At 37.6% G+C, this 24,138-nt stretch overlaps 1 protein-coding gene across 8 annotated transcripts in view; it reads right to left on the reverse strand.

Moving 5' to 3' along the window:
• Positions 1-24,138, reverse strand: part of Sec24b (SEC24 homolog B, COPII coat complex component) — a 69,688-nt gene that overhangs the window by 18,931 nt on the left and 26,619 nt on the right. For 5 of the 8 annotated variants that reach the window (XM_048333344.1, XM_048333340.1, XM_048333345.1 and 2 more), the window contains 6 exons: positions 17,103-17,183; positions 14,280-14,518; positions 9,128-9,312; positions 6,191-6,293; positions 3,884-4,010; positions 2,800-2,909 (listed from right to left, as the gene is read on the reverse strand). In XM_048333344.1, coding sequence (XP_048189301.1) covers positions 2,800-2,909; positions 3,884-4,010; positions 6,191-6,293; positions 9,128-9,312; positions 14,280-14,518; positions 17,103-17,183 — 845 coding nt within the window. The remainder of the gene's footprint in view (positions 1-2,799; positions 2,910-3,883; positions 4,011-6,190; positions 6,294-9,127; positions 9,313-14,279; positions 14,519-17,102; positions 17,184-24,138) is intronic. The other 3 variants (XM_048333341.1, XM_048333343.1, XM_048333347.1) reach the window with 1 other exon arrangement.

Genomic DNA, 24,138 nt, shown 5'->3' on the forward strand with positions numbered 1-24,138 from the left:
GACAGAAGAGTGGAATAAGTGTGTTAAATGTTTTCCTTATAAGGAATGTTGGCTAAGAGATCATTTAAGGAAAAGGTGGGCTGATTCATTATTAATACAAACTGTTGTAAGCACACTTTTCACATAAAATGTTAAATTAAGAAGTCCTTGTGGGCAGTGCTGAGGATGAAGTGAGGAGCTGTCACGCACATGCTGGGCAAGCAATCTGCCACTGAGCTGTGTAGCCACAGTCTGTGAAAGCTTCTATTTTTTATTATAAAAAAATTACAACTTGCCATTGTCATCTATTTGGTCACCTGATAGTGGCTGAATCCTGAAGGTTAAGTGCTAAGGGGAAATTAAGTCCTCTTGATGATATCACAAGCATCTTTTGTGGGTACAATGATAAGATGTCTCAGATTAGCATTTGGTAAGTTCCAAGGTAGGCAAGGGAAAGAGAAGTGGGCTGGGGTAATGACTAAACTGATCATTTATTGGTGGTAAAGACTGCAGCTTAGTGACAGGTAAATGAAGGCTCATCATAACATGTTTCTCTTCTTTGGAGTCCCAGAATGTACACGTATACATGAGTACATGCCAAGTCTTCCCCCGACCCCCCAGTCCTGGAGATTTGAGCTTCATATATACTAGGCCAGGAATCTACCACAGAGCCAACCTCAAGCTCATGCAGTGTATCTTTTTGGGTTTATTTGGTTGGCTGTGGGGCTTGAACTCAGGGCCTAAGCACTGTCCTTGAGCCCCTTTGTGCTCAAGGCTGGCAATCTACTATGTAAGCCACAGTGCCACTTTTGGTTTTCTGGTGGTTAGTTGGAGATAAGAGATAAGAGTCTCATGGGGACTTTTCTGTCCCAGCTGGCTTTGAACTGTGCTCCTCAGATCTCAGCCTCCTGAATAGCTAGGATTACAGGCCTGAGTCACTGGTGCCTGGCTTGTTTTGTTTTTTTAAATGCCAATGAAAGGTCATTATAAATCATAAGAAAAATAAATCAAGTTTTTTTGCTTTGCCATATCAATTAGATTAAAGTTTCTGAGGATCCCGAAGTTGAGAACATAGTAAGTTATAAAGGTAAGAAGCTGAGAGAAGTGATGAGAAAGTTTACTATAGTTGATAGGAAATAGACACAGAAAGTGTAGTTACCTCATCACAGGACAAATCACACAAGATTACGTAAGAGTTTAAACATTACAAAAGATGGGAAACCAACATCAGTTGTTCTTATGCAGTTTTCTCTACTAGTAGCACTATAAATTGTTATAGCCATCGAAGATTAGAAGTGAAGATATAGAATAAAACATAGTTATTATACATATATTAAAACAGGCTGGGGCATGGCTCAAGTGGTAAAGCACCTGCCTGAAAAGTGATGTTTGATATTGAGTTCAAACCTCAACATCACCAAAAAGGAACTCTCCACATCAGAAAATATTACAGAGAAGGCTGAGAGCGGTTGGCTCATGCCTATAATCCCAGCTAGTGGTGAGAGAGATTGAGAAAATAACAGTTGGAGGCCAGCCTGGGCTCAATCATAACTTAATCAACAAGCCAGGCATGGTGGTCTGCATTTGTAACCCCAGAGACAGAGAAATGGAAGCAGAATTATAGTTTGAGGTTGGCCATATGAAACTGTGAGACGATCTGAAAAGAGTTAACAAGGCTAGTGTACCTATCTAACAAGTGCAAACTCCTGAGTTCAAAACCCCAGTACTGCCAAAACGAAAATGAGCAGGACATAGGCTATTTTTTTTTTTTTTGCTTGATTTGCTTTTTCCTGCCAGTACTTAGGTTTGAACTCTGAGCCTTGAACTGGCTGGGCTTGCTTGCTTGCTTCATGCTCTATTACTTGAGCCATACTCCAGTCTGGCTTTTGTTAGTTATTACTGGAGATGGGAATGGACTCTCAGACTTTTCTGTTTGAGGTTGGCTTTGAACTTCAATCCTCCAAATCTCAGCCTCCTGAGTAGATGGGATGACAGGTGTCAGCCATCGGCAGGCACCCAGCTGTTTTCTTGTTGTTGTAGCTGTTTATGTAGCCCATGCTGGGCCCTGTTCATGAACCCAATTGCTGGGATTACAGGAGTGAACGACCATGCCCAGCTGTAAAAATTCATATTTCTAAGTGGAAAAAAGAACGCGATTCAGAGTCTATTTAATTTAAAGAGCAGACAGAATTTTCTGATAGTACAAGGAAGAAAAAAATTGAGTGAAAGTATTGGGAGAAATCAGTGATATATTTAAGACCCCCAAAACTTGCAGTTTTTGGCAAAAACATTTTCTGTTCCAAGTGACTAAAGTTTATATGGTGAAAGAGTATGTATATCCACTCCAGACAAGTAACCAAATCCATGTGGCAATAAAGTATAAATGCTAGTGCTCACCCTAAGACACTGCAAACATTTCTTAGTGAACTAAAACATTCTGGGAGATCAAGTAACATTTAGAAAGTGTTTCCTATTTGCTAAGTACAAATTTCACTATTAATTTTTTTTTTTTTAAGTAATACTGTGGGCAACTCAAATGTGCACAAGAATTCACTTCCCAGGGGCTAGGAACATGGCCTTGTGGTAGAGTGCTTGCCTCGTATACATGAAGCCCAGGGTTCAATTCCTCAGCACCACATATAGAAAAGGCCAGAAGTGGTGCTGTGCCTCAAGTGGTAGAGTGCTAGCCTGAGCAAAAAGAAGCCAGGAACAGTGCTCAGGCCCTGAGTTCAAGTCCCAGGACTGGCAAAAAAAATTACTTCACAGAAAATACCAATTGTGTAATTAGCCATGACTAGACTTTTCACAGTGAGTGGTTACCATGTAATCTGAAGAGGCGATGAACTCCACGGTGGAATTCTGAACTTCGGGTCGCTTATGAGGCTCTCCGTACGATCGAGTAAGAGGGTTATACATGAATTCTTCAGGAACTGGATAAGAGGGAGGAACATATCTAAAGATCAACACTTAGCAGCAATATTTATGAGGAATACCAACAGTTTTGTGAACACTTAATGGTAAAAACAAATCCCTTAATCTTCCTTTAAGAAAGAAAGGGAAAGAAAAACGAGGGTATAAGATAGCACAAGAAATGTACACACTGCCCTATTATGTAACTGTACCCCTTTGGCACAACACCTTGTCAACAAAATTTAATAAATAAAAAAAAGAAATGTAAAAAAAAAGGAAAGAAGACAGATAAAAAACTTATTTTCTCAATCACATGAGGGAATCAGATTAGAGGTAACCTTGCTTCTTAGTCTTCTGTACCGTTTATTACATCACATGAGACAGGAGGAAAAAAACAGAGTAACATAAATATGAAAGCAATTATAATAGGGAGATGCAAGAAATATGTGAAGAGACTGAGCATTGGTGCCTCACATCTGTAATCCTAGCTACTCAGGAGACTGAAATCTCAGGATCATGTTTCAAAGCCAGCCCAGGTAGGAAAGTCCCTGAGACTCTGCAGCCAAGAGGCAGCATAAAGCCCTGAGTTCAAGTCCCAGTATTAGTGCATGCATGTGTGCACACGCTCACATACACACAATGTATAAAGGAAACAAACAGATGCACAGGTACCCTTAACTCCCCTCCCACTCTATTCTCCCTAAATTGAAAGAACCAACTACACAAACATACAAACATGGAGGACAATCTGAAGTAGCAGGTGCAAGAATTCACCTGACTGGCCATCACTCTTTTGAATATTTTTTTTACTTTGACCTGTCATTTTCTTTACTTCTGCGGTCAGCCCAAATCAAACTACCCTAATCTACAATCTCTCCATTAAAAATGGCATGAAAATTGTTTTTGATGCGATAGAGAGAGTAATAACAACAAAGTTGTAAGAAAGCAATGTGAATAATACTAAAACACACTGAGGTTAGAGTCGGAAGCTCACCATCATTAACTCTATAGCACAAGTTGCATTTCCATCTACGTTGATCGATGAAGGACACAAATGGGTTGATGTATGTTCGACAAGATCGGCACCTCACAATGGTATTTGATGTTATCACTGGTAATTGCTGGGAAAGAAAATAAAGATGTTGTAGCAACAAAAAGAACCCCAGGGAAAAACAGAACACTAAATGCTCTGCTCCATATATAGAGCAGAAACCACAGATGGACTTTTGTGTGGTTTCGTGTTGAACTGTCCTAATTAAATCCAGGGCAGTGCTAAACCACACAAGCAGCTGTGGTTTTCTTTCTCTCTTGTAACCGTAACAACACAACGATAAAGTCACACCAGATGCGACCAATGTCACAAGCCAAAAGAAAGCCTGGTTGGCCAAGAAAATGATGTAAGCTACAGCTCATCAAATGGATTCAAGAAACACTAGTGAAAGAAAGCAGCACTAGGCAACAATGCCTTGACTTGTGCACTGCAAAAAGACAAAAGTATGTGGCACCACACTATCAGCCACTGCCTCGTGGAGTAACAGCATAGCTGGTAGGGGCTGAGGCTGGAGGCAGCCAAACACAATGTGCCTTAAAGAAGCACATCTCCACTCTTAGTGTGGAAATGGAACTTTACATGGAAATAAAGAGTAAGAGGTCACTTAATATTTATTCCACGCACTGGAGTTAACCTGTTCTCATTTTAGCATACTTTATTATTATCCTTGCTTTTTATTAATAATAACATACATTTTCTTGTTGTCATTTTTAAATACAAACATTATCTTTATATTTATTTTTTCCACATATACTACTTCTGTTTGTATTTTTGTTTGCCAGACCTGGGGCTTGAATTTCGGGCCTGAGCACTGTCCCTGAATTCTTTTTGCTCAAGGCTAGCACTCTACCACTTGAGCCACAGCGCCACTTCTGGCTTTTCCTGTTTATGTGATACTGAGGAATAGAACCCAGGGCTTCACACATGCAAGGCAAGCACTCTACCACTAAGCCACATTCCCAGCCCCATATACTACTTTTATTATATAACTACATCAGAAAATGTAATTAACTAAAAATGAAAGAAGAAAAATGTTCTTGGAAGTCCAAATTCCAAAAGACATCATTGGTAACATCATAGTGTGATATACATACATATATTTAATGTAGAATGTATACGGTCAGCGGGCATTGTGTATAGAATCTGTATTGAGATAACACGAGTAGATACAGGAACTTAATTGTCTTAGCTTATGTTAAGGGTAAAGTTGTAATAGTATGAAGGTGACTAAATGGTACTGATTGAAAGTATAAACTTAGGGTACTTAGTCTAAGTTTCCATTGTACTTTCTATTCACTGGGATCCTTTCTACACACGGAGTATAGAATAAACTCCAGGAGGAAGTGTAATGATCTTGGATTCCAGCATCCAACATGGAGGCTGGGCAACCAATACTCTTTGATGACAGAGGACAAATTAAAGCTGTAGCAACTGGATGGATAGAAAGCCACATTAGTTTAAAAAAAAAAAGTGCAGGACAGAAGCAACTTATAAATAAAATGTTTCTGACAAAACTTTTTTGTGAAGTTTTAAAAACTTAGGATATATAAGAATGTAGCTAACTAGGTATTAGGACAAACAGACTGTAGGAAAGTTGTTTCTATTCAGTAGTTCCTACACTGTTAATACTTTCCCTACAGTTACGAAGTTTATTTGCTAACTTGGAACAATCAATGTTCCTCCCAATCTAGACATTATTGTTTTAATAGAGGACTACTAAAGCCTATGCACCATGCATCTGTCATGGAGCTTGAAATCTCCGAAAATGAGGTTCAGATCATTACTTATAGGAAACCTTTTGTTATTACATCCAAAGAGAATTACTTCTTTTTTTTTTAAAGGTTTATGGATTTATTATTTAAATATAAAGAAAGCATAAGAATGGAGCCTGGGGCAGTCAGGAAGTACTTCTTACACTATATTCACTGTTAAATATCCCTAGAATTTGACTAATTACATGTAATTACCCTGAATATAATTTTACATGTTGACTCTCTGGTAGGCAAGAACTTCTTTGGGAAAAGTTCATTGTAATATTAATGCTTGGTTTAGGGTTGACTGGAAGAGACTCAGAAAATGCTTATTGACTTGAATTTCACAAATGATTATTTGTAACTTCAAATAAATAAGATCAACATTCTTTGATCTCTAGCACTACAAAAATTTAAGTTGACAATTCTAAAAAATATCAAATATGAGTATTTTTTACAGAAGCACATAAATCCAAGGTATTTAAAAATATTACTTTACCGTTAGATCTCTAAAGGGATGTAACAGCAATCCTAAAGGAAGCTTAGCTTTATTCAATAAAGCCTGTGTCTGTGGAATATTTGTCAAAGTACACCGAAATGAGCTGCAATAAATATAAACATGAAGTTCATTAGCTGTCAGAAAAAATACACTGAAATAGTGGATAACTAACAACATCTAAGGGCACAGATGAAAATTATTTGCACATGCTATTATAACAATAGAGAGGAAGATACTGGCTACTTTACTAGGCATACATATATTGTTAAAAGACCTAAATCAAGGACCACACATTTTCCTGGGAGAAAAGTACAACACATTCAGGAAAAAACAGACTCCATTATGACAAGGCTGTGGGACACAAGCACGGAGTACAGAGGCATACTAGGACTTGAACTCAGATGATCCTGATTTCTACTCCTTTCCACCAGCTCCTACTTTGAACATAAGAGTCTCTCTCCAGGCTATAAAGAATGACTTCTTTCTGAGCTTACATTTCTGTGCTATCCACCGTTCTGATTTGCTTTAGTTAGCTAAGAACCTTGCCTGCCCCTTCCCTTGAGATCACAGTCATTTTGTCCTGTGTCGTCCTACCACTGCTGTAGCACACAGAGTGCTATAACCTATGAAGGAGTAAGTTAAGGTCAACAGAAAAAGGATCAATAAAGGAGCAGCCAAAGAAATAGCCATAGTGCTTGGAGACCATAAAGGGTTATTTTAAGAAGTGTGGATAACATTGTGTAGGATTATGGATTTACTCTAGGCTGCTGTTCCTTGAACGCACCCAGGTGCTCATGCTTCAGGACTTCCTTTGCTGTCTAGGCAGCTTAAAACCCTTTTTTTCCCCACCACCCTGTGGCTGCTCTCTCAGTGTATTCAGATTTACAGACCCTTAACTAACAAGTCACCCAGCACCCTCACTTCCATCTCTGTAATATTCTGATATTATATGACACACTTACTACTTTGATGGTACATAATATGTTTCTCTAATAGAATGACTCCATAGAAATCAGGAGCTTTGTTTGGTTTATAATTCTACTCCAAACATAGAAACAGAGGCTTGTGCTTATTAACTTAGAAAGCAGTTGGCAAATATTTATTGAATTAATGATTTATCTTACTATGTAGGCCCTAATATTATAGGTTTTTTCAACCCTAAACTAAAAATATTGAACATGAAAAGTTCCAAAATCCAAAGTATGATACCCACTTGACAATATCAATTATTTTATGTGGTTACATAAATTGTAGTCTCAAGCTACTAGATTTGTTCAACTCTAAAACCTGTCTGTACTCCTAATTACTTTACTTTTAATAAACCATACACAAACACTTAAGTATCACCCCGTATCCCCCAACATATATGGTTATTTTTAGTTTCATTTACTTTTTTATCTACTTTTATTTTTCTATCACTGTCTTTAAAGTGTTTCATTATGTACTCTTATCTATGCTGGCCTCTTTTCTCTTCTGTCTCATCCTCTTGGTGCTTAATCCTCCTGATGTTGAGATTACAGGCAAGATCACCATTTTGCTAGGTCAGGATCAGTTCATTCTTCTCCTCAGGGAATACCTAACCATTCGTAATACAAGGCTATAATCAACATGAGAGCAGCTTACAATCATAAGGATAGGCAGCTGTCATCAACCTACCATCCATGATTTACTAAGTTTTATAGGAGTGATCTGAGCATTCACTGCCTTAATCACTGATGGGATGTCTATAATGGTATGGAGAAAAAAGGGAAATGGTCAGAGGTTTCACTTCCTGTTGTTTAAAAATGTTTATTTGTTTTGTTTTTAATGGTTCAAACTCTAGCGTTTGAACTCGAGGGCCTCAAACTTGCTTGGCTGGTGTTCTACCACCTGAACCACACCTTCAGTTTGGCATCTTACTGGTTAACTAGAGATAGAATCTTGTGCACCTTTTTGCCTAGGATATCTGTGAACCTTGATCTTCCATATCTCAGCCTCCTGAGTGGCTAGAATTACAATCACCAATGCCTGGTCATCAACTTCCTGTTTTGCATATTTGAATCCTACTTAAAATTTTTGATGAAAAGAGAACTTTTCAGTTTCTGGAAAACTATTGCCTGAGGAGAAGTAAAACACTAACTCTAAAGAAGAGTATCAATTTTGTAATGCAAGGAAGATGATGATGTTGTTCCAGGAATGAGTTTACTTTGTGAGGAGAAAGTCTCAGAGCAGTATAATGGCTTCTACAATGCATGTATACCAAGAGGAATAACCTATTCTTAGGAGAGAAAGTACTAAAGCAGGCAAGACCCAAGAACATCTAGTTTGGGAGGCCCTGGGGGTTGAGTACAAAGCTGGGCACACATGAAGTGCACCAGGAGGTGGTGGTACAGATATAGTAGCCAGCAACTCTTCTTCAGGGGAGGCAAAAAAAATTCTTCTTAGCGAATGAAATCCAAACCTAAATTCAGACTGGATCAAGGTGGGGTTAATGGTCATCATATATGTATATGTATTTTTTTTTTTTACTGCGTGAGAAGATAAAATTCAAAGAGACACAGGCTTTATATAAACTTGTTCTTGGGTTTACACAAGCAAGATCTGTGTCCTTTGCAAGCAAAGCCTGATGAACATGTGTGAAAATTCTTACATAGGAGATATCAGAAATTAATTGTAGTATAGGGTGAGGAAAGAGATTTAACAAAATGAAAAATGCAGTCATGCCTGGGCATCTAAAACCTACACTTCAAATAAACCTCATCTCCCTAGTACAGGTGACAGGGGCCTGGGACCTAATCGGAATGTTCCATCAGCTTCTACAGAAACTGAAAGAGGAAAGTCCATATGAACCAAAGCTTCCATCAGGGAATTCATACCACACTACTTCTATTTTTGAAAAGCATACAATATTTTCATCAAATAATATTGAGAAAGATCACACAATAAATGAATACTTACTCTGGGCTACAGTTTAACTTTTTGAGTTCTAAGTTCAAGTTAGGTATAGGAGCCCAGACTGGAGTGGGGGGTAAAATGTCCTTCTCATGAGTGAGGTTTACAGGCCTCAGGCTTTCTGGCTGTGGAGAACTCTGGAGGCTCAGCCCTCCTAGACTGGAAGAGAGGTGGTTCACTCCAGGATACTGCTGCAGAGAGAAAGCCAAGACACAAAAGAACTTCACAAACATGAAGAAAGTTTCTTATTCCAGATACAGGATTTCAATAAAACCAAGAAGGTGAAGAAATTGAAAACTGAGTAACAGAATGACTCAACAGAGCAGTCATATTTAAAACATATTCCAAATACTGAATATGCTGAACTCTCAATAGCAAGACTAAATCTAACAACAAAACTCCAGCAACAATAAGACTGTGGTTTCTTTAAATTGTTCACACTGGAAAGGCAGGATAAATGTTAAGATATTTCCAAGTTTTTCAATTACCAATTTTCTGAATGAGTTAGTGATTAAGAAATATCTTCACTGAATTGTGCACTGCTTATTTTTCTTTTCTGTTCCTTATACTTTAGTAGGAGTTCTTGGCTTTGTGTTTACTCCAATTAGTTTAATAAAATTAGTCATTATTTATTTAATGTTCAAACTACTCAATCTTTGGCCACTGAAAGTCCCTTCAAGCTGGCTCCAGTGCCATTTTATTTCATTTACTAGTACTTATCCCCCACCCCCATGAGTGCTAGGGATTGCACCTGAAAGTCTCGCATATTCTAGACAAGCTCTCTACCTCTAAGTTACACCTCAAGCTCCCAGTAACCTTTTAATAACCCTAAGTAGCCTTTGCTAGCTTTCTTGCAGGAATCTTGTTCCTTTTAAATAAAGATGGTATCTAGAAACCAGAATCTGGGCTATAAAGTTGCTCAGCCTTAATGTACTATTGCTTCCAGACTTCTGCAATAGGTAGAAACAGAAATATGGTCCTTTTTTGCTTTGTTTTTAACAAAGAAAAAACATCTTGTTTCCATTTCCTGGAGTTCATTTTGATAAATATTTTTGTTTTGTTTTTGTGTCAGTCGTGGAGCTTGAACTCAGGGCCTGAGTACTGTCCCTGGCTTTTTGCTCAAGACTAGCACTCTACCACTTGAGCCCCAGCACCACTTCTGGCTTTTTCTATATATGTGGTGCTGAGGAATCGAACCCAGGGCTTCAGGTATATAAAGTGAGCATTTTACCACTAGGCCATATTCCCAGCCCTCATTTTGATAAATATTTTATATGATCAAATGCACACAGGCATTATGCCTTTGTGTTCCTCTCTTCATAATCCCCCGTGTCTGAATATCTAGAGTCCTATATAATTAACATATGATGGTAAGTAGAAAAAAAAAATGAGTTAACACCGATTTCCAAATTCAACTAAGATAATAGTTTTACTTTTATTTTATACCTGTTGTTCTTTTTTGATGAAAATTTTAGTTCCTAGTGGTAACAGCCTGATTGAAGATTATCCCTTGGTATCCATGAAGGGTTAGCACATCTTCCTCTCCAGAGTGTTTATAATCTAAATCTTACAGCGTAAATGGTTATGTACATGGTTATTACACTGTATTTATTATGTAGGGAACAATAAGGAAAAAAGTCTTTATTTCTTTCTCAGTCTCCTCCTTTGTCTTCCCTTTTATGCTGAACTGAGTGAGGATCTTTACACTTGGGCAAATTGTCAACCACTTGTGCCTCATTTCCAGCTTCCTCAGATATATTCAGTTCATGGTTGAGTGAAATACTTTGGAAACCATGATCTGAAACATGTTTGCTTATACAAAATAATTCTAGCACGCTTGCTTTGTAGGACATATACAAACTCAGAACAACATAGCATAATCTTTGTGTAGTTTGATGGATAAACAGGCAAACAAATGTACTTCCTCTTGAAAAATAAACTGTCAAGTTACCTCTCCACAACTGACTACCAACCACTCGTCAACCTGACATGCCCTCTGGGTATCTATTAGGCATTTTAATGTGGTCAACTTGATTTTTATTTGTGTTCCTCCCCCAGTCTTCACATAATAAAATCCTTTAACCTCTACCTAGTTGCACATAAAAAACCTGGAAGTTACTCTTGATACCCATCAGTCTGTCAAAAGTTATCCCTTATCTTCCATTTTATACTACCTTTGTTGTAATTCGTTCAAGGCATAACCACTTACTTTCTGCATTATGAAAAAGCTTCAATTGTTTCCTTGCTTTTATTTTTTCTGTCTTTTCAAACATTCTTACCCTTGATTAGTTCTTTACACAATAGCCCAGATAATTCCCTGAGTATGTAAATTAGATGTCTTCAATGTCTCCTTTTTTCACTTGGGTAAAATCCTAGATTCTGACTATGGTCCTTCTTTAGCTCATCCCTATTGCCTTCTCCATTGCTAAGCAACATGCAACCACACTGGAAATGTATCTCTTGCATATATAAAACTTGTACGCTTAGTGTCTAGAATAGTGCTGCCATAAAGTAAGGACTTAAAAAGGCAACTGAGTAAGTAGAGATGAAGTTTAATCTTCTGATATTATGTGCTTTGATTCATTAATTCCACTCGCAGAAATTTCATTAAGGAGATAATAAGAAAAATGCACACACGCATGTGTGTATGTGTGTGTGTGTATATAAAAGGATGATTTAACATTCAATTATGCCCAACACATGGTAGACTGATTGATTATAAAGACATACAGCTATAAAATGATAAAGGATAGATAGTATATAGAAAGATACTAAATTTATACTGATAGTTAAAAATTATCAAAACAGTATCCACATTTCGACTTTTTTTGTTTAAATATGTCATTTGGATGGTCAGTTTCTTTACTAGCAAAGACACAAAGCCAGAAATCTGGGAAACAGACCCCAAAAGATGTTGTTTATATCTTGATGAAGGGAGTATTGGGTGATCTTTTCTTCCTTTTGCTTACCTATATTTCTGCAACTGTTCATGGACTAGTTTTTTGTTTTTTTTTAAGCTATACAATATTACTATCAGGTTTTTTTTCACATATCCGTTAAAATACTTTTTATTTTTCTAATTTTTTTCATTTTTAAATAGCAACAATTTTTCTACTTTTCAACTAAAAAAAAAACCATGTGTGAGTGTGTGTCTGTGTGTCTGTGCATGCCAGTTTTTGGGCTTGTACTCAGGGCCTGGGCACTATCCCTGAGCTCAAGGCTAGTGTTCTACCACTTGAGCCACAGCTCCCTTTTTCCTAAAAAACAAATTTGAAATTTCTTCTCCTCAAAGGCTTTCCAACACTTAAGATCATCTCAAATTAAATCACTACAAAGAAAGCCAGTTGTTTTCACAAACATGCCACTATACTACATAATGTGAAATGTTTAATAGCATTCACTGATATTACAAAAGGCTGCCTAGAGCTAAACTAAGGAACTGTATCCTTATTCTAGCACTTCAAAAGTAAATGGCCTCCTTAAAATTGGTTTGATGTTAATCATAGATGAAATGCAGCCATACTTTCTTAACAGATACAAATAAGATTTTAAGGTCTGGCCAGGTGCTGCCAGCTCAGACCTGTTATCATAGCTATTCAGGAGGCTGAGATCTGAGGATCATAGTTTGAAGCCAGCCAGGGCAGGCAAGTCCATGAGACTCTTTTTTTTTTTTTTTTTTTTTTTGGCCAGTCCTGGGCCTTGGACTCAGGGCCTGAGCACTGTCCCTGGCTTCTTCCCGCTCAAGGCTAGCACTCCGCCACTTGAGCCACAGCGCCGCTTCTGGCCGTTTTCTGTATATGTGGTGCTGGGGAATCGAACCTAGGACCTCGTGTATCCGAGGCAGGCACTCTTGCCACTAGGCTATATCCCCAGCCTCCATGAGACTCTTATCTCCAATACAACTCAGAAAAAGACAGAAGTAGGGCTGGGGATATGGCCTAGTGGCAAGAGTGCTTGCCTCATATACATGAGGCCCTGGGTTCAATTCCCCAGCACCACAAATACAGAAAATGTCCAGAAGTGGCGCTGTGGCTCAAGTGGCAGAGTGCTAGCCTTGAGAAAAAAGAAGCCAGGGACAGTGCTCATGCCCTGAGTCCAAGCCCCACGACTGGCCAAGAAAAACAAACAAACAAAAAAACAAAAGAAAAAGACAGAAGTAGAGCTGTGGCTCAATTGGTAGAATGCTAGCTTGAGAAAAAGAATCTCGGAGACAGTGCCCAGGCCCGGAGTTTAAGCCCTAGGATCTGCACCAAACAACAACAAAAAGATTTTGAGGTCTGTACAGGTTCTGTACCTCAAATCATAAATTTATCGATAGACAACACATAACATAAAACAAGGGACATTCACATATTCCAACAGTGTCATTCACAAAAACCAGCAGTGCGTCAGATTTGTCCAAAGATCTAAACTCTTGCCTGAAGGCATGATAGGACACCATTCATTGATGCAAAATAAATTGTTTTCTTTTTGTCCAGCACTTCCAAGAATCAATTTCCTTTTGAATTTTCATTCTTAGTTAGCATAAGATGTGATTTCCATAAGCCTACTAAAAAGTTTAAGTAGAAACACTTGTTCCGTTTCGTTTCAGTCATTTCTCTGTATTTATTTTCCTCTCAGATAAAGATGTGAAACACTCACTGTTCTGTGTACAGTTAAATGGATAAAATCCTGCAGAGGCAGCTTCAGGAGAAGTCATGTCAGACCGGTCCTGGCAGCAGTTACTGAGCTATGTGCACAGAGGCTCTCACCAGGGTCATTTTCATGTCAGAGAGTGCCTCGAGGGAAGAGGAGGGACTAAAATAAATAAATCCTAAGCCATATCCTACTATGTCACTATCTGAGGACAATGCCAGCTTAGTAATACAGATTTTTTTTTAAAAAACTTAACATTTAATTTCCTGATTATAAAATGAATACTTGTGCACTGCAGATTGAAAGATAAATCTAGATTTAACCTCTTTAAAAATTGTATCGCTAGGGAGGGAAGAGAGGGAAGGAAGAGGAATATGGTATAAAGAGTGAATTTGTCCAGAGCATTTCTGTGTGCATACAGAAATAACACAAATGCATGCTGCTTCCAGAATTTTAGAAACTGCTCACTAGGGGTTGGTTAGAACTGGTAACCTGTACAGTCTTCACATAGCTGAATGCATACCTGAGGATACTGCTGGAATCCAGAATACACGGGGTTACTGGGATGTACCCCAGAGCTAAGAGGTGCAGTTGTGTTCTGATAACCAGGCTGTAGAGTGGGGTAACCATAGCCAAAAGGCTTAACCATTTTTGAAGGGTGAGGAGCAGCAGAAACAGAAGCCGGAGCAGAAGCTGAAGGAGCAGGATCAGGTTCAGGGCCAGGTTCAGGAGCAGGACTGCTTGCTGATGAAGAATGCATATCTAACAAGAGGGAAAACATGGTGTTCAAACTGCGTATCAGGACAGATTTGATCCTGGCAAACAATAACCTGTAGCATTTCCTCTTTTCTTTTCAAAACTTTATACTCTGACAAACTCTAAATGTACACCATCCAGCTTTGTCACTTTTTTTTTTTTGCTAGTTTTAAGGACTACTCCACCTTGGGTATCATTTAATCAATACATTCTTTAGTTGGTACAGCTCATGCTGGGTTTTTTTTGTTGTTGTTCCAAGCTATTACGGTCTCAGCAGGACTGAGGTTAAGAGGCAACTGAAGCAAAGCAGCAGTGTGAAAGTTGGACATGTGGCTCATGCCTGTAACCCCAGGACTAAGGAGGCACAGCGGGAAGATGCTGAGCTGGAGGATACCTGCGCTATTCCTGAGCCATACCGAGATCCTGGCCGAAGAAACAACAGTCTCAACTACCTTTTTTTCCTAACTTGTTCTTTATCTGACCCTGCCAAGTATGTAAATGTCCATGGTAGGAGTAGCACATCTCCACAATCCCCTAAAAGTATTTTTGGCCATAATGGGGTTTGATTGGTAGTTGGGCTCCTGATGTAGGCTCTCTACCACCTGAGCCAAATCTCTGGGTGATCATTTTAATTTTTTCCTTATAAAATTGTGTTTTATTTATTTATGTTTGTGTTAATTCTGAGGCTTGAACTCAGGGCCTGGGCGCTGTCTTTGGGCTTTGTTGCTCAAGTGCTCTACCACTTGAGCCACAGCTCTACTTCAGGTTTTTTGACGCTTAATTGGACATAAGAGGCTCATGGATTTTCCTGTGCTGGCTGGTTTTAAATTGCCATCCTAGATCTCAGCCTCCTTGATAGCTAGGATTGTAGTCATGAGCCACCAATGCCCAGCTTAGACTTGGTGTATTTTCATGATCAATAAGATTGCAACATACAGGGCTGGGGATATAGCCTAGTGGCAAGAGTGCCTGCCTCGGATACACGAGGCCCTAGGTTCGATTCCCCAGCACCACATATACAGAAAATGGCCAGAAGCGGCGCTGTGGCTCAAGTGGCAGAGTGCTAGCCTTGAGCGGGAAGAAGCCAGGGACAGTGCTCAGGCCCCGAGTCCAAGGCCCAGGACTGGCCAAAAAAAAAAAAAAAAAAAGATTGCAACATACATCCTAAAAATTAGCTGATTTAATAACTTTTTAAAAAAGTTCCTTGAGGAATCACATCTTTCTGTTCAGTCTACTGACTCTAATTTTGAAAACACATTTCTGATCATTTAGCTATCATCTGTCCTGATTACACAAGGCTTAGCTTATTGGTGTGTTCTGGTAACCCCTTAGACTTCTAACAAGGATTAGAGGTTTAATACAGTCCATAGTGCCTTCTATTTCTGGGAACACAGGTAGAAAGATCTTTTAACATGACAAGGCATCAGTTTAAGAAACAAAAAATTGAAGTCATAAACATGAAAGTCTAAATCTCTCCTTTAGGAAAGGACAATATTTCAAAAGTTCTATAGACCCAATATCTATCCCAGTAGTGGACATATAATTACCATTTTTGCTATAGATGCTTAAATATTTCCTTTATTTTAGTGAAGGATAAACAGCTACTAGAAAACTTGTGTTGAAGCATAATTTATTAGAAGATTGAAATCTGTTGATTGAATACAGACAAACCGATGTCTGGCTTTGAGGCCATAATCTTTTAATTGTCACAAGTGACATTTGTTTCAGGATAATTCAGAATTCACAAAATGATGGTTGTAGTGTTCACTATTTCAGTAAGTAAAATAATTCTGCAACACTTCAATGTTGATTGCTTTGGAACCATTTGTAACTTTACACACCCATTCATGTACATACTCATCAATTTCTAAGAAAAATGTTTTGAATTTGAATATTTCAATATTCTTGAAAAAGAAGGTATTTTACAGTAAGCTGACAGGTTTAAAGTTTTCTACTGATTCACAGAACAGTAATGATGGATAGCATATGGTTAAGTATAGTACTCCAACTTTAGTTAAACTTCATCCTGGATTATAATCAAAGTGGTAAGGAATGAGGACAAAATTATTTGTCCTATTAGTCTTGAAATCTGAAGTCACTGGGTGTGCGTGTGGTGCGGGGGGGAAGTGTCAAGTAGTTGTTCTTTCTTTTGATACTATCCACTACTCCTGTACTCTTACACATGATTAAAGTTAGTTCTAGATACAGCTCTATGTGATGCCTCCAAAACTACGCCCAGGGGCTATTTACCAAGTAGAGGGGGGGGGGGGATAAAGAGTCGAGCTAATTGAAAGAAATTCAAGGATCTAAGCATAAAACAGAAATTAGATGTTTCCTTGAAAAAGGCAAGAGAAAAAAATAACTAAAATAAGATGATTTCCTTAGGCCTCCTAGAAACAATACTTAGAGTTATTTTAAGACAATGGATATAATTAAATTAGGACTGAGGAATGTCAGGAAAATGTCCTCCCACTCTGTTTTTTTTTTCTGTTAAAAATAGTTTGCTAACTACATGCAAGATGTTTCCTTTGAAACCAACTGGTGGCCAGTAACTTGTAAAGTGAACAGGAGCAAGTACAAAGTAAGGTACCTGGGTAGCTGCCTCCTTCCAGGGCGTCATAGCTGTTGGGCATGGGCGAGGCGCTGCTTGTGGTAGAAGAACTGTCCACGCCTGTGGGAAAACCCGAACATCTGCTGAGTTTAAAACTACAGTACATCTAACAACAGTGCTGCAAGTTGTGTGTATTCACAATTTAAATGATTTCTGTTTGAAACATTTTTTAAAACACGAATTTGTTAAATTGAATAGGGGATAAGCATGGGGAGAACAGGAAGTTGAGCAGAATAAAATTCAGTCAAACATATTTAAGAGAACAGACATTCAAGTATAAGATTATTAAATCTCAATGAATTTTATAATTCAAGAAACTTTCTGAAAAGTTCCTAGGAGTCCATAGCATGAGCTGATTCCTAGAATATTATTAAGCTTTCCTGTGCCTCAGTTTATTCATGTGCAGAATGCCATACTTAGTAAGGGATTATGAGTGAAGAGTATCTAATGAAGGTAAGTGTTAAGACTATAGGAATCTTTGTATTTGTATTCAGAGGTGCTACAGTATATACTTACATGTAAAATAGAAAATGTATTAGGCCCCTCTCTTAAAAATGGACTTTGGTCTACTTCAAAGTGACAAAACCTTTAGTACAGAAGATATACCTTGGCTCTTAAAATCAACAGTATAATCAATGTTTAAATTACAGCTGAGGTTGAAAAGAATGGATATGCATAGCAGTATTTCATTGGGTAACTGTGAGAATTAAGCATGAATGGCATAATAGCTACAGTTTCTGTAGGAACACTATTCTCAGCAAAGAATATGATTTGAAGGCACGAGACTAGGAGTCCACAAAATTCTGTCATTTACATGCTACATAACTGCGGCTAAGTTACAATAATTAATATTGTCTCCAGAAAATGAGTATTTTACTTAATTCCCTATATGATATTTCTAATATTCTTGTGAGGCATAAATGAGACAGTGGATATGAAGCTACTTCATATCCAGAGTATGAGGGTTATAAGCAGTAGGTGGAAGACACAAATATTTATTAAATAGTAAGCAGACTGTTTTGTTTTAACAAGAATACGGCTGCATATATATACACATATATATGTATATATACACACACGTATATATATGTATATATGTATATGTACATGTGTATACATATGTGTATATATGCATATATGTATACATATATGTATATATCTGTGTATATGCATATACACATACTCATATACAAATATATACATGTATACCTATATACACACACACACACACACATATATATATACACACACACACTTTTCATCTTAATAAAGAAACAGTGGTCTTCCTTTTTTTCCTTTTGTGAATTTATAACAAAAGCAGAACACTGATATGTAGGGCTGCAAGTCTTACAGGGTTGGGGATATTGGTACATGCAGGGACATGGGAGATAGAGGCAGGAGCAGCAGGACTTCAAGGCCCATTCATCTATATATTGAAACCTTTTATCCCCCAAAGAAAAAAGTCCTAAAGTAATAGCATTTAAAAAACTCCAAAAATTGGGCTGGGAATAAATATGGCCTAGTGGCAAAAATGCTTGCCTCCCATACATGAAGCCCTGGGTTCAATTCCCCAGCACCACATATATAGAAAATGGCCAGAAGTGGCGCTGTGGCTCAAGTGGCAGAGTGCTAGCCTTGAGCAAAAAGAAGCCAGGGACAGTGCTCAGGCCCTGAGTCCAAGGCCCAGGACTGGCAAAAAAAAAAAGAAGAAAGAAAGAAAAAAAACAACCCCAAACTCAAATGGTCATCAACAGATAGATAAACAAAATGTAATAATGTTTATATAAAAAAGCAATGAAGTACAACCAGTGCTGCAAAGTGAAGGAAGCTTGAAAACATTAAGTGAAAGCAGACAGACACAGGCTACACATTTACATGAATGCTATGAAGAGGTAAATCTACAGAGTCAGAGGAAAGACTGGCAGCTGTCATGGGCTACGGGAGGCTAAAATGGGGAGGTATTGCTTAATGAGTATAAACTTCTATTTTTGTGATGATCAACATGTTTGGCTCTGTCTAGTTCAATCTAGTTTAGGACACAGAACTAGGAAAGAGGTGGTGGTTGCACAACATGATAGATGTTGTAAATATCACTTCAAAATGGTTAGTTTTATGTGATAGGAATTTTACCTTGATATAACAAAACCAATTACCAAGATATTTCAGTGGAGAAAAATGTTCTTTTCAGCAAATGGTGTTAGAATCCTTTGGCATATCCATAAGCAGAAGAATGAAGCCACATCCTTTCCTTATACTGGTCTTGCCTCAAAAATAAATGGTAGGCCTAAATTCAAGCTATAAAATTCTTAGAATATGGATATCTTCATGATCTTGCATTAGACAATGAATTCTTTAATATGACATCAAAGGCAAAAGGAATAAAAGTAGGGTGCTTAAAGTTAAAAAATATTTCTGTTCTAGCCAGGCACTGGTGGCTCATGTGTGTAATCCTAGCTACTCAGGAAGCTGAGATCTGAGGATCACAGCTCAAAGCCAGCCAGGGCAGGAAAATCCATTAGACCCTTATCTCCAATTAACTACCAGGAAACTAGATGCAGAGCTATGGCTAGTGGTACAGCACTAGCCTTGAGTGAAAGAACTCAGAAACAGCTCAGGCCCCAAGTTCAAGCCCCACAACAGATAAAACAAAACAAAACAAAACAAAAAAACTGCTCTAAAGAGTACAACCACTACTGCCTGCATATGAATCTCTTTTATTTGAACAAATTTTACTCTGTTTAATAACACACAGCAATATAGGTGTTTGCTATACCTTAAAATAAGAAAAAAACACAACAATAGTGGCAAGAGTGCTTGCCTCATATACATGAGGCCCTGGGTTCAATTCCCCAGCACCACATATATAGAAAATGGCCAGAAGTGGCGCTGTGGCTCAAGTGGCAGAGTGCTAGCCTTGAGCAAAAGGAAGCCAGGGACAGTGTTCAGGCCCTGAGTCCAAACCCTAAGACTGGCCAAAAAAAAAAAAAAAAAAAAAAACACAACAAGAAAAGTAGACAATTTGCAAGGCAGAAATATTTATAATCCTATTATCTAAAACTACCTAGAATATATAAAGAATTCTTAAAAATGAAAAGGTAAAAATGGACAAAGATGTCTCTAAAGAAAATAAAAGCTTAAGAATATAAAAAGATGTTAAATATCATTAGCTGTCAGAGAAATGAAAATCGAAAATGAGATTCTACACATCCCCTAAATTAATTATTACCAAAGACTAGCAATACCAACCTTTGCTAATATAGAAAAGTATAACTTTGGGGCATAGACATTTTAGAAAACAGTTTGGTAATTTCTCAAAAGGCTGTATGAAGTTTCTATAAACACAGACATTTTACACAAGATCAATGAAAACTTAAGCCTATATAAACATATGTTGACAAATGTTCTTAGTAGCACGATTTGTAACAGTTGAAAGATAGACAATCCAAAAGTCCAACTCATAAGTAGATAAAATAGAACAGAACCTATATATACAATGGAATATTTTCAAACAGTAACAAGGAACGAAATGCTCATACTTGTGCTAAGAAAAAGAAGTAAAAAGCAGGATTGTGGGCTGGGAATGTGGCTTAGTGGTTGAATGCTTGCCTAGCATGCATCAAACTCTGGGTCCAATTCCTCAGTACCACAGAAACAGAAAAAGCCAGAATAGTGCTGTGGCTCAAGTGGTAGAGTGCTAGTCTTGAGCTAAGGAAGCTCAGGGACAGTGCCCAGGCCCTGAGTTTAAACCCCAGGACTGGCCAAAAAAAAAAGCACTATCATGTAATCTATTCATGTGAGACGTTTAGACACATATGTATGGGGATAGAAAGTAAGTCAGTGGTTGCCTAGAGCTGTGTGCTGCTCAACTAGACTGGAAAGTTTTCCTAAAGCATACAGTGTTTCTATTTGGGGTTATGCAAATGTTCTGGAATTACTCAGTAGTGATGGCTGACAAGCTGTGAATATACTAAAAACTGTTGAATAGTAAGTATAATTTAAGTAAGTGGTTCTATGGTATGTGGATTATAGCACAATTAAAGTTGTTAAAATACTATAATTCTGATAAAAATTTAAATGTATATAGTAAGAATTATGCTTGAAAACAGCCCAAAGATAAAATGTTACACATATCAAAGTATTTCAAAGATCAAATGCTATTTAATCATGTTGCAGGTATTTTCATGCCCAACCCAATGTAAATATTAAACTTTAAAGTACTGGTTTTACAGAAACATTTTCTATCTTATTGAATTGCTTGACATCTGCTATTAGAGGAACCTAACTTCAAAACATTAAATGTTAAGCTGTGCTAAATCTTATTATGTAAATTAGCATGTTTTAATTATGTCAATTAGTATTTTCATTAGCTCATGCCATCACTGCAACACCAATCTGAACTTTATTAAAATGAAAACAAGTACACACAGAACATGGAACTTTTATAATGACATTCTGAACATGCTTAAATACCTCTACTATTCCCCATCATCCTAGATAACATTGTTTAGGTGTGCTTGCCTTTCACCTACATTTCTCAGACATGCCTGTGCCCTCTTCAGTCATATAAAACTTCTATCATGCAATACAACACTTTTCCCCTAGTTTATTGTACTGCACATGGTGGTAGCCTGTTAGCCTGGATTTCTGTTCCCTATATGGCCTATTTCACAAATCCTTTTCGAAAATGTACTTTATATGGCTGCGGAAAATCATTTCCTCTTCTAAGTTAAGGCATTTTCTTCTTCCCAAGTTGTTCTGTAATCATATGTAGTATCTGCTTCCCTACCATACTAGCAATTTTTGGAGGTCAGAAGCTATGCTACTGCATTGGTCTTTGGGACTGCAATAGAAACCAAAATATAGGTGGAAAAAGCCCTTATCTGAAATGCTTGGGATCAGAATTGTTTCACATTCTATTTCTTTTCAGATTTTCGAACAGTTGCCAAAGTGCTATGGTATCTTAGAACCAAGTCTAAATACAAAATTCACTTAGGTATCATTTATGTTGTAGCAACATAGCCTAAAGGTAATTTTAGATGGTGTTTCTAGGGTGCCTGGGCTGGACTGTGATCTCTCAGGAGGTAAAGGTGGAACTGTCCACTGTGGTGACATGGTGAGAGGGGAAGTTTGGGATTTTTGGAGCACTTAAGGTTTGTGATTCTCCCATGATTATACTGGTTTCATGAATGACTGACCTGCTGCTAAACCTTAGGTGACTCCGGGTTACTCTTCACACCAACCACAGTGACAACAAGAATGAGGAGACCGCATTGGGAGCAAATATGACTACAGAACTAGGGAGACATTTCCTGTTCATTCTTATAATGACTCTGTCACAGCTTCAAAGGAGAAAAAGAGGAGGAAAAAAGGGAGCTAAGTTCTGAGGAAGGAAGACAGAACAGATCAAAAGGACAGAATCTTTGAAGCTTATAAAAAATGTAAGAAAAGGCAACTTAAGATTTCATTCTCTCTAGAAGACAAGTAACATAGGTCAACAAAGGCCAATAAATTAGCTTTGGTGCTCAATTTGAAAATGACCAGCGAAGAGGTTTTAGTTCCTCACAGTGGTAATAAAACACAAAAAACAGTATAAGCCAAATTCCATGTCTACCACGTAACAGAAAGGAAAAAAAAAATGAACTCTTCACACTTCTAAGTTGTTCATTATTAGTAATGACAGGCAGTCTATGAAGATTAGTCAGGTATAACAAGTAAACATTACACAGAGAAAACAAAAATGACTCAAATATTCTTTTCTCTTTCCCTACTCTTAATATGAGCGGGGCAGAGGGAGGGGTGCAAGAATTTCTTGATTGATCAATCTAATTATCTCTTCGCAGATTTCAGCCAAGCTCTGCAAATATTACACTGCATTTTGGTTTCTACAAATACATTTCTCTTGCTAGCTCCTTGGAGCAATGGCTCATTCCAAGGCTGCAGCAGGTTAAGTGTACTTAAGTACTTCAAGTAAGTACTCAAAGGCTCAGGGAATGTTTTAAAGTACTATAAGAGCTAGTTTGAAAGAACTGCTATTGGCCAACTCCAAGACAAGCTGGGTATCAATGATTCTTCTTTATAATAAAACTCCAACCCATCAATATAGAAGGCTGTCCGAGTTTGAAAAACATCAATGAGTATCAGACCCAATGGAATGTACTTTCATAGGTATAGGACACAAACATTCTGAAAGAATGTTGTTATATATTGCTCATTTCCAGAGGAAAATGTAGTTAGCATTCCAGTGGAGAAACTAGATCATTCTACTATGTAGTAGAATAAGTTAATCTCATCAATATAGGAACAAATTAATATCTCCTGCCTCAGATAGGATGAAATATTGCTTTGGAAATCCTGTCAAAATGCACGTTCTGAATCTTATCAAGAGGATAGAGATTGAGTCCAGATTGAGAAACACTATAAAATAACTGGTCTGCAGTCTCTGAGTATATCAAGGTCAAGAAAGGCTTTCATGAAGGAACTATGGAAGAGTACAAAAAGACATGACAATGAAACTCAATGCATGAACATGGACTGGATCTGGACCACTGAAGTAGCTATAAATGATCTAATTGATTAACAATAATAATTTTTAAAAATCTAGCTGAGACAACTAAAGTATTTGACTATAGGCTATGCAGCAGATATTGCATCCACATTTAATTTCCTGATAGCTGTACTGTGGTAGGTAAGACACTGTCTTTTCATAATGTTTCTCCAACTTGCTGTCAAATAGTGTAGCAGAAAATAAATAAGAAGAATTGCAAAACAAGTGGGTAAAGCATATAGGAATCTCTTTCAATCTTTTCACAACTTTTCTCTTAAGATCATATTATATTATTAACAAATTTCAGAAAGGTAAATGGCTATTTTTATTGAGTACAATAATTATTCCCCATCTGGTACCTCCTATTTTTTAATCCCCCTTAAATCATGCATAAAGATTTAAATATTTTAAAATATGTACAGAAAATTAAACCATTTGGTTACACACATAGGACAAATTTAATCATAAAAG

This window comes from Perognathus longimembris, chromosome 24, assembly GCF_023159225.1.
Source record: "Perognathus longimembris pacificus isolate PPM17 chromosome 24, ASM2315922v1, whole genome shotgun sequence".
NCBI classification, from domain to species: Eukaryota; Metazoa; Chordata; class Mammalia; order Rodentia; family Heteromyidae; genus Perognathus; species Perognathus longimembris.